The sequence below is a fragment of the Protobothrops mucrosquamatus genome, unplaced genomic scaffold (genome assembly GCF_001527695.2).
Source record: "Protobothrops mucrosquamatus isolate PMUCROS unplaced genomic scaffold, P.Mucros_1.0 scaffold2933, whole genome shotgun sequence".
Taxonomy (NCBI): Eukaryota; Metazoa; Chordata; class Lepidosauria; order Squamata; family Viperidae; genus Protobothrops; species Protobothrops mucrosquamatus.
In genome coordinates this window covers 39,427-51,464 of record NW_015388958.1, presented here as the reverse complement: position 1 = coordinate 51,464, position 12,038 = coordinate 39,427, and the positions used below count along the sequence as shown (strand labels likewise).

Sequence of the window (12,038 nt, the reverse complement as noted above, 5' to 3'; positions counted from 1 at the left end):
CCAGCTTGCAGGACTGGCCTAGGGTAATTTTTAGAGGGGTTTTAATTATATTTTAATTGGACTACGTTTAAATATTTCTTTTTAATTAATTTTAATTTTGTAATTGTTATTTGTGTATTTTAATCGATTGTCAGCCGCCCTGAGTCCGCAAGGAGAAGGGCGGGATATAAATTGAATTTAATAATAATAATAATAATAAATAATAATAATTTATTATTTTTAAGGATGTTAACCTCATACTTACAGATCAGGTGGGCCAATATCTTCACCAAGTTATACAACTGCGCAAAACTTTTAATTCGATGCTGCACATTGTTTTGTTGCCTGATTCTTTTTTCCCTTTCCCAATAACAAATTGTTGTGTTAAACCATTTCTCTATTTTACTGTACTTTTTTTTATTGTAAAGGCTGGTTGAAGACTGAACTGAACAAAAAGCATTATTTAGGGAACATTTAGATATATTAAGGAGTCACTAAGGTCATCTGGAGTTTATTTATTTATATCTTATATTTCTAAACCGCCCATCTCTCTCAAAGAGTGGTAATATAATCAATAAATAAAACAAAGTATAAATATTAAAATTAAATTAGAATTTTTAAAAAATTCAATTATAGACTAATGACAATTAAACATCAAAAGGGCAAAAGCCCTAAGATGGCCATTTAACATTGGTTACTACAAGGTGGAGGTGGCTCTCTTGGGACTAGTTAGTCCCATAATTGAGTGGTCCTCTGTGCCCCCCACTCAAGGCTGCAGAGCCAAGATTTGACCCATTGCTAAAGGCCAAGAGATTGGTGGCTTTCTTCCCCTCTGAGGGCAGGATGCTCCACAATGCGAGGGCAGTGGCAGAGATGGGCTGATGAGATGGGATGAAGCCAGTTCTGTAAGTAATCTGACCCTATGCCATGTAGGGCTTTATAGGTGATGACCAACACCTTGAATTGGACCCAGAAGCAAACTGGTACCCATTGCAAATCCAGAGCAAGGATGTTATATATGTGCCCTTTTTCAGGCACCCAGTTAGGGCTCGCGCCGACACACTCTGCACCAGCTGAAGGTTCCAGATTCTTTTCAGAGGTAGCCCCATGTAGCGTGTGTTGCAATAGTCCAATTGGCAGATGATCAAGGCATGAGTGACCGAGTGACCAAGTGTAGAGCCTCACTGTCCAGGAAAGGGTATAGTCGGCACACAACACGGAATTGGGCAAAAGCCCTCCTGGCTATGGCTGCCATCTGTTCATCGAGCAGGAGCCAAGAGTCTAAGAGGACTCCCTAGTTATGCACCAAAGATGACAAACTACTGGGCACAGAGGAGCCCCCCCCCCCAACTAAGTTACTTTGGATTTTTCTATGGCCTCTGAAAAAAGGCTGTTATTAAGAAGGAGCTATCTTCCAGTCAGGGGTGGAACTCCAGCCCAGGAGCCTCCTTTCCTAAGGTGAAGCCAGAAGAACATGCAAATGCACTACAAATGAAAATAAAGATTCATTTCTTTGAGTCTATCATTCTGCTGCTGAAAGTGGGCAACTAGTCTTTGCTCGGGGCCTCCAGGCAAGATCTTGGTCTGTCACCCACTTGTCTTTTATCATGCTTGTCAGCTTGTCCTCCAAGTACTTGCCAGGACATTAACTGGCAAACACAAGGCGCTCAATTTGGTATAAACCCTCTTCCATATCTTTCTGTGGTTTGTTTTTCTTTCCTGCTGCTGGCCATTTGATCGGGTCTTACCCAACGTCTATTAAGAGCAGGCAAAGATTTAGCAAGCTTCTCCTCTGCTATACATTGCAGTTTCAGATTCTTTTTTTCCCTCCCAAAAGAAAAGAAATGCAGTTGCCCCATTTTTTAAAAAAAATACCAATTTGCTTTATGTTATGGCTAAAGCTATCTGGTATTTGGAGGAACTTTTCAGTGGTGTTTTTTTCCACATTAGCACAAAATTCAGAAAGGGGAAAACTGTACCACTGTACAGAAAAATACTTCAGCTGAACCACTCATGTGAAATTATTCAACTTTGCAGAACAAATCAAAGGCATGGAAAAAGATTTGCTCTGGTGGTGCAGACTGAGATCGTCTGGACAAACAGGCCAGGGTCAGGATATTAGAGCCATGGGAGTCTAACCTAAACCTAATTCTGTTCTGGGTTGTGCCAGTCTCACTTAGAGACCATCTACATTTAGAATACCTGTCTATGTTTTGCACATCCTTTGTTAGGCAGCAAAATCTTACTGCTCCTTCTCCACTAACAACTTGCTGCCACAAGAGTCCACAGCAAGCCTTGAGGATGCCAAAAGGACGTGTGTACCATGAGGTTATTGCACAAATTACACTAGTGTGTTACTTGAGTCATGATGTCGGATGCAAATACCTAAAAGTCATGCATCTCCTTGATGCTTATATCATAATTTGCCCCCCAAATCCCATCAGTTACTTAGAACTCTTTCTAGAGTCATCCCTCCATTGCTGTGCCAAATTGATGGGATTGCAATAAGGAGGACAGGATGCATATAACTTTAATGACAGCTGGGGGTTGCTATGAAGTTGCTCTAAGTAACTCTAAGTAGTGGAGAAGCCACCTTAGTAACATCACTCTGTGCTGCCTTCTTTAAACTTGACAACTTGGTGAGAGACTGCATTAATTTTGCAAATTTCCCAGTGGCTAGAAATTGACTGGCAAATTCCTTCAGGGCACTAATACAGACTATGAATCAATTAGACTTTATCAGACTTCGACCTTCCCACGGGAAGGAAAGTGAGAGGCAAGAGATGAGATGCATAGAAAGCATAGCATGCAATTTATTTCTCACTGGATTGTGGATTCAGTCCTTTGCTCTTTTGGACTCCATCTTCTCCAATCTCCCTCACCCATCCCTCAAACCCCTGCTATAACCCCAAGAAATATGATTCGCTTACCTTCATCAGTACAGACTCAGAAAGCTTTTCCCGGTTCACTATCTTAATGGCAACTTTCTGCCCTGTGATGCAGTGTACGCCCAGCTTCACCAGACCTACGGAAACAAGAAAAGCACTAGAGGTCTACCGTAATGCAATGTACCAAAGCTTTGTGACATCAACTCATTGCATTCTCTGCAATAGCACTTCCTTCAAATGTGCCTGTTTAGTAGCAAATGCTTGGTAAGCTTCAGAGATGAGAAACTGCAGGCAGATAAAAGATGCATTGGCAGAGAAAGGATGGAGCAGAAGAAGGCTGTGGATGAACTAGAGCAGGGGGTCTCCAACCTTGGCAACTTTAAGACTTGTAGACTTCAACTCCCAAATTCCCTCAGCCAGCCAATCTGGCTGAGGAATGCTGGGAGTTGAAGTCCGTAAGTCGTAAAGTTGGCAAGGATGGAGACCCCCTAAATTAGAGCTACCAATTACAGGTAGTCCTCAATTTACAACAGTTCATTTAGTGACCGTTCAAAGTTAGAACGGCACTAAAAAGTGACTTATGACCATTTTTCACACTTACAACCCTTTCAACATCCCTGTGGTCATGTGATCAAAATTCAGACTCTTGGCAAATGATTCATATTTATAACGGTTGCAGTGTCCCAGGGTCACTTGATCTCCCTTTGCAACCTTCTGACAAGCAAAGTCAATGGGGAAGCCAGATTCACTTAACAACGGTGTTATTAACTTAACAACTGCAGCAATTCACTTAATCACTTTGGCCAGAAAGGTCGTAAAACGGGGCAAAATTCACTTAACAACTATCTCACTTAGCAACAGAAATTTTCGGCTCAATTGTGCTCGTAAGTCAAGTGCTATTTGTAGTCGTCTTCCTTTTTTCTTCTCTGTCAAATTAGTATGCATTGGATTGATTTCTATGACTGAAATAAACCTTGGGTATCTACATTTATTGATTCTTACAACTTCCCACAAAAACCCAGGAATGGTCCCAGAGCATGTGCAAAATTGAAAGAATGGCCATGCACAGCCACCAGGTGTTCTTGGGTCATTGCTCTGAAATTTGATAACTCTAACTAAATCCTGCATTTTACGTAAGGCCCCTTCAAAGCTAAGTTTAGCGCTGGACAGAGAGCTTGAGACAGAAAAATAACTTTTGCTGTATGGAAGAGAAAGAAACAGAAGCAGAGTTAACTGAGAAGTTAGAGGGATAATAAAAAAGATACAAGAATGGTGGAGGGACCTCTTCTCAAAACTGCTATTTAGCCAGGGTTCCTCTCTTCATTACTATTATATCTGTAAATTAAGCATCTATGAAAGATATTATAAATAGCAATAATGCTATATTTAGAAAGCAAATCTATGCATGTGTTCCATGAAAAAAGTTTGTGTGTGTATTTCCAAGCATAAATGCTTCATTGCCATCTCACCCAGGGGGCATTAAACCCATGTAGTACTGCATGGGAAATTAGGAAGCCCTTCACAATACTACTATTAGCTTGCAAGGAAAATGCTTATACTCTGGAATTAATCCAGAGCATAGGGACACTTAGAGATAGGACACTTCCAATTCCCATTGAAATACAGGAGCTTTTTTCATTATTAGCCTTTTTTTCTACGTTCCCCACTTCTAGGCAAGATGCAGAATTAGAACTGCAACTTTCTCTGTCTTGAGCTATCCACATGGTAAGGATGACCATTACATGTTAAAGGACATTCCCTCCCATTTGCATCTCACCCTGGCACAAGCATGCCTTGGTGACAACTTCTGCTTTGTCGCCATGATCTCATCTCCAGTTCATCTTAGTTGATGTGATGCAAAAGTGCTTCCCACTCCCCACTTCCCACTTCTTCCAACATTGTCCAAGATGAGTATTACAGTATGTTAAATCTGTTAGGCCAGTAGTTTTCACTGGCTGGGGAATTCTGGGAGTTGAAGTCCACAACATTTTAAAGCTGCCAAGTTTGAAAAATATTGTATTAGGTTTTATAACCCTTTAAAGGTAGTCCTTGACTTACGACCACAACCGAGCCCCAAATTTCTGTTGCTAAGCGAGACTTGTTAAGTGAATTTTGGCCCATTGTATGACCTTTCTTGCCACAGTTGTTAAGTGAATCACTGCAGTTGTTAAGTTAGTAACACAGTTATTAAGTGAATCTGGCTTCCCCCTTGACTTTGCTTGCTGGAAGGTCGTAAAAGGTGATCACACAACCCTGGGACACTGCAACCGTCATAAATATGAGTCAATTGCCAAGTGTCTGAATTTTGATCACATGATCATGGGGATGCTGCCACAGTGTCAAAAACTGGTCACAAGTCACTTTTTTCAGAGCCATTGTAACTTCAAATGGTCACTAAATGAACTGTTGTAATGCGAGGACTACCTGTATTCTGGAGAGAAGTCAGATAATTGTCAGTGGCTGGGAAGAGAGAGGGCAGAGGGGGTAACAACATCAGTACAGTTTGCTGCCAACTCAAGGATGGATGGAGAGCACCTGAACTCAGAAATAAGGAAAGGCTCAGAGACTCAAGGTACTGAACCTGCAAGAATGCTGATTAAATCTATGGAAAGACATTTACATAGAAAGCTGTCTTCATGTTTATCAGCTTGCTCTTAAGAGCTCTATAAAAGGAGAAAAATGTATTGATGTTTACATGTTATGATAATGGCACCGAGCTATTGTCCTTACATTTGGCAGCTTGGTTATTTTACATCTCTAGTAGAGATAAAAGAGGCGATTAAAAATGAAAAAACCTTGCCCATTAAAAAAAAGCTGCAGCAGAATTATGAAGGTGGAAAAAAAACCAGGTCCTAAAGTCCAGTTCAGTTATGTTTCTTTCCTCTTCGAGGTAACTCAATTCCTATGGTTGAAACCTACTTATGCAAATTACACAGTATGAAGGAGAATAATGCAGGTTTTTACTTTATGTGTGGATTTCATCTCCCAGAATTTTTAGGTACAACCAACCTCTTAGAGCTGGAGACTGCACATCTGAAGAACCAGTAAAACGGGGAAGGTTGGTGAAGAATAAGCACAAAAAACAAACATACTAAACATTTTAACTCATTTCCACGACACCCTCTGTGACAATAACAGAAATACAAGTAGTCCTTGACTTACGATCACAACTGAGCCCAAAATTTCTGTTGCTAAGTGAGATAGTTGTTAAGTGACTTTTGCCCCATTTTACGACTTTCTTGCCACAGTTGTTCAGTGAATCACTGCAGTTGTTAAGTTACCAACAGGGTTGTTAAGTGAATCTGGCTTCCCCATTGACTTTGCTTGTCAGAAGGTCTCAAAAGGTGATCACATGACCTAGGACACTGCCACCGTCATAAATATGAGTCAGTTGCCAAACATCTGAATTTTGATCACTTGATCATGGGGATGCTACAACAGTTGTAAGTGTGAAAAGGGTCATAAGTACTTTTTTCAATTCCATTGTAACTCCAAGTGGTCACTAAATGAACTGTTGTAAGTCAAGGACTACCTGTAATTACAAAGATTACCATACATATAATGGCATAAATGTTTAATTTAATCAACTGCATGAGGTATTGACAAGAAGTTACTATTACTCCCTTACCATAAAGAAAATTGTGAATTAGAAAACCTGTGGAAAACCTCCCCAGTCCCCTATTTTATACATGTATTTCTCTGTGTTTGACAAGAGTCTTCAGTATAGGACAGGGGTCTTCAAACTTGGCCCTTTTATGACTTGTGGACTTCAACTCCCAGAATTCCTCAGCCAGCGTGCCTGGCTGAGGAATTCTGGGAGTTGAAGTCCACAAGTCATAAAAGGGCCAAGTTTGAAGACCCCTGGTACAGGCAATAATGATCTGACATGGATAGAGAAATTTCTATCTATAGCATGATGGTAGCCATAGATCCTTCAGACATTAAATGATGTTGCAGGACCAGAGTAGCAAAAACAAAAATGTGAATATCCTGACTGAGAACAGAAATTTAAAATCCAAGTTCTACTCAATAGCATAATCTCTATGTCTGGTTTGTGCTGCAAAAAACTTCTTTTGATGAGCAGGAGGATTTCCAACATTCTTACTTGTATTTAAAGCTGGCCACAGTACGATGGCAGTTAGAGATAAGTGCCTTAACATTCACAAAAGAGAGATGAAATGCTGTCACATTGCTTACGTTCTCGAAGGTTATGAACGGATCTTCAATCGATTTAAATGTCCTGCCTCTTGCTTCTCTTTTCAAGGAATGCAATGCTGTAAACACTTAAAGGCTAAAGACATCAAACGGATTCTATGAATTAAAGGCAGTTGTTTCCTGAAATTACCATAAATCAAACCAAATCCTCCAGCTTTAAAATATAATGAAACCGGCTTTAGATATAATATCAAAATCATATTGTAAAATTGGACTGGATCTAACCTACAAACCCTCAACTATCCCTAACCTAGTTGCTCTTGTGCTTTTGTATTTAGGTATCAACTCTGCACATAAACCCACCAGCTATTAGTCCACAATATTTTGAGCAAATCCATAAAAATAGTAGTTCTTTCTTTTTTTATATGAGATACATTCAGTTTCTCTCCACCCTTTATCTAAGGAAATCAAGGTGGTATATATGATTCTATTCTTTTCTTCCCATCATTTTTCCTCACAACAATCCTGTGAGGTAGATTAGGCTGAGAGTAAACATGTCTGCCAGAAAATCATCCCATGGACTTCAAGGCTGAGTGGAGATTTTAAAGCCAAAATTGCTCCTAGGATTTAAAGAAAAAAAAAAAAACACAACTAAATGGATGACAATGAATTTTATAGAGCCTTCCACTTAAAATATTTGACTCAAATTTTAAACTAATAAAGAAGGGGAAGTTCACTGCATTTAACCAAGGATTATGCTGTCATGGAATCCTTTTTGGCCATATTCTCTTATCTTGTAGAAGAAAACATGACATTTGGGGACAAAGAATGGATAATTCATGTCTCCGGTCCAGGACATAGCTAGCAGTTAGCAACAATCTGCCACTAGCTGCATGTTTAGCCAGTGTACTAAGGGAGACAGGAATCAACAATTTGTATAGGCTGTGTTCACGGCTACACAACATGAATACAGCTGCAAAAAAAGGTTGTTGTTTCTTTTTATTTTGTATTGGTAAGTTCTGTTCAAGAATGAATTTGATTGCCTTGAGAGGTGATGATACTCTTAGATGGGGGTATTTGAAAGACTGGATAGCCATCTGTTGGTACTGATTCCTACATATGGTAAGGGCTTGGACTGGATCAGTGTTCCCCAACCATGAAAAATTCAGATATGTTGACTTCAACTCCCAGAATTCTCAGCAATAGCCACTCTGGCTAGGGAATTCTGGGTACTGGATGCCACTCCTCAAGAAGTTACCAAGGTTGGGAAATTTTGAACTACATTATCTCCAACTCTTATTTTATGATTCTATAATTCTGAGTCAATGAAAATGCTTCACTGAGCTACAATTTACCGAATTGGTTTCATTGCCCAAGTTGGAATACCCCACAAGGAGCCACAGCACTGGCTGAATTACGCCATGTAATCCATCCCTTTGCTCAGTGTGGGGACCCAAATTAAAGGCTTGTTGATAGGTGGATGATTAGCCTCTTCTTAACTACATCCAGGAAAGAGACCCACAAATCTCTTTATCAATTCCTCTGTCCAACTATGTTTACTGTTAGGAACATTTTCCTAATAGTTTATAGAATTTACTTTTGTGAAATTCAGAGCCATTGTTCTGTCCTGAATTCTGGAACAAGAGAAAACAGATCCTTGACTCTGAACAGTGTTACCTTATTTTGCCTCAGTCATGTTTTCACCGTTTTTCCTGAACTAGCCATCCCTATTTTTGCTACTGTGTTTAGCTACCATAGCCACTGTAGAGTTTATAGATTCCAAAATACAGGCCAATAGAGTACTCTAGCAGAAACAAAATCATGGCTGTTGACCCAAAAGAACTTGGGTTCCCAACCTTGAAAGTAACTGAACACATCACGCAAAATCATGTACACATATATTTTTGCAGTCTACAAATGAAGCTGGAGAGAAATATTAATTAAGTCAGACCAGACATTTTCTGTTTATTGGCCCTGCTCCTTTCTGGATCTCTGCCAGAGGTCTTGTGGTTAAAACTTGATGTTTGTGATACAGCCATTTGGAGTATGTGTTCATGTTTGCACCATTTACATAGGCTGCATTCACACAGCATGCTAAACTAAAATGTGATTGGCTGATTTATGGGTTCAGTGTGAATATTGCCACTGTGGAGGGCCTTGGGTTAGGCTGGAGAGGGAGTACTTCTCACTTTTCTCTCTGTTGCTCCTTTTTCTGCAGAATCAGCCCACAGACCTAGCTTGTCCCTCAACACACTGGCATCAATAGTTAAGTGCTCACATTGCATTTTTCCTAGGTCATCACAGATGTTCACTTCCAGGTTGTTTTGTGCATCAAGTCCAGATTTGCAAACTACGCATTCACTCCCTGGCATCATAAAGCTCAGAGGCCTTGGATACATCCTCTATGAGTATGTGTTGGCAGGGACCCAGATCCTTCTGGAATTGAGTCAGTGTAAATCCCTATAGCAGAATTAGACAGTCCAGCAGACTCTACATATTTGAACTAAAATTTCCCTAATCCTTGATCCTTCATCTTGGTTGATGGAGCTGATGGGAGTTGGTCCAAAACAAAAGTAGGACACTTGCTTGTCCACACCTGCCCTGGTAAAAGTCTTCTTAACAGATTCTCTCCTCTCAAATTGGAAAAGGAGGGAATGTTGGGGAGCAGAAGAAACAGGGAACACAAGATCCTAAGAAAATCCCTTAGTCTCTTCAAATCTTTTTGACAGATAAACAACTGAGATAACTCCAACTTGGCAAACTTACAGAAGACAACCTGATACTGTCTACCTTTTTGAGACCTTTTGGTCGCACTAATGGACCCTGTAGTCCACAATACTTAAATGGCACTAGGTTGGTTATTCCTTGTCAAAACTGAGTGTTTCTTCAGTTCTATACAAATAATTCCCAACCACGTATCCCCCATATGTGTCCAACTTTAATTTCCATAATCCCTGGCCATTACTGATGTCAAAGCCTATCTGAAAGGGAAATTGGAAATACCTTGATTGACCAACCAGATTTCTTTTTACCATTACATCTAGCATCTTGTGATGATAGCATTTACACCCATGCATTCAATTTTTAAATATGTTTTACTTATGTTGATATTGCTGAGTTTCTCTTTTTCTTCAACTGTTAAAAAAGATCTGCCAGCTACACATAGGGCCATCAAAAAAAATTTCTCGCTAGATCTTTAACTGTGGTTTTGATAACAATACCGTCAAAAATAAATGATCTGCTAAAGGCTGCAACTTAATTATGCCCCCAATATCTATGGAGATTCTCAGTCATCCAGGTCACAGTTAATCCCAAGGATGCTTTTTCACGGGGCAACTGTACTTTCTTGTTTTTCTTTGAAGACGTTTTGCTTCTCATCCAAGAAGCTTCTGAGCTGAAGAAGCTTCTTGGATGAGAAGTGAAATGTCTTCAAAGAAAAAATAAGAAAGTCCAGTTGCCCCGTGAAAAAGCATCTTTGGGATATGCCCACAATACATGCTCATACTTACTGGGAAAAGGACAAGTGAAAATCTTAATTTGAGCTGAAGATGTCATTTAATACCTAACACAGTTTCATACATTGACTTCTGAAACTCTGAAGATATATTCCTCTTTACGGCTTTGTTTACCAACATAATGAAAAGAAAAACAATCTCATCTTAAAAATAAATTAATATAGCTTGCCAAAAAGGCAACTAGAAAACATTCCAGGAATAAGTTGTTTTTTGTGGCAAAACTGGACCAGTTGAAGGACACAGAATTTTATAGTTTATAAAATCAACTTTTTTTCAATATTAGCTAAATTACAGTCCTCCTTTGACTTTGATGTTCAAGTTCACATCACTGTGAAGAAATGGGAAGGGTGGATTTCCACATTCACTATTTTTTTCACTCTGTTAATACATACCGCCTAGAGTACCCCATGGTGAGATAGGCGGCAAATAAATTTAACAAATAAATAGATAGACAAACAGACAATTGTCTAACATACAGTAACTTGTATATGAGAAAAGAAGATAGGCAATCATTAAGGATGTTTTAATTTGTGTTTCTGTGTTGAGCAGGGGATTGCACTCAATATCCTAAATAGCCCCTTCCAGTTGTATGATTTTATGATTCTTAGTGTATCACATCTATATATCATACCAGTGCTATCAAATTAGTTAGATCGGCTCTCAGACTGTGATGGTGCTGTCTAAAATAAACAGCCCTAATAAATCACAGGAAGGCTAAAAGAAGGGCAACTGCACTTAATCGAGAGCAATGTTTTTCTCAACCTTAGCAACTTTAAGGTATGTGAACATCAATCCCCAGAATTCCCCAGCCAGCAGAGAAAGTTTACTTATTCACTATTTATTTTATTTAAGAGAATTTATATGGCCACCCACTCACCCTCAGTGACTCTTGGAGGCTTACAAAAAATAAAAACCCAATATACAAATAGTAAAAACAATACGCTCTCCCCACCATCCACCAAGTTTGAGAAGTATTGATCTAGAGACAAAGTAACAGAATAATAGAATAACAGCATTGGAAGGGACCTTGAAGGTCTTCTAATCCAACCCCCTGCTCAGGCAGGAAACCCTATACCATTTCAGACAAATGGTTGTCTAATCTCTTCTTCAAAACATCCAGTGTTGGAGTTCCGACAATTTCTGGAGACAGGTTCCACTGATTAATTGTTCTAACTGTCAGGAAATTACTCCTTACTTCTAGGTTGCTTCTCTCCTTGATTAGTTTCCATCCATTTCTTCTTGTCCTGCCTTCAGGTTCACCCTCTCTTCTTTATGGCAGCCCCTCAGAAATTGAACACTGCTATCGTGTCACCCCAGTCCTTGTTTTCATTAATCTAGACACACCTAATTCCTGCAACCGTATGTTTTAGCCTCCAGACCCCTAATCATCTCTGTTGCTCTTCTTTGCACTTTTTCTAGAGTCTCAACATCTTTTTTTATATTGCGGTGACCAAAACTGAATGCAATATTCCAAGTGTGATCTTACATTTGCGCACTTTGT

The 12,038-nt window shown here is 39.5% G+C and overlaps 1 protein-coding gene across 1 annotated transcript in view; it reads right to left on the bottom strand.

Annotated features, from left to right (window-relative positions):
- Window positions 1–12,038, bottom strand: part of LOC107296682 (serine/threonine-protein kinase BRSK1-like) — a gene marked incomplete at its 3' end in the record, with an annotated part of 41,172 nt that overhangs the window by 19,755 nt on the left and 9,379 nt on the right. Inside the window, exon 2 of the mRNA XM_015826030.1 lies at window positions 2,910–3,004. Within this exon, the coding sequence (XP_015681516.1) occupies window positions 2,910–3,004 (95 nt within the window). The remainder of the gene's footprint in view (window positions 1–2,909; window positions 3,005–12,038) is intronic.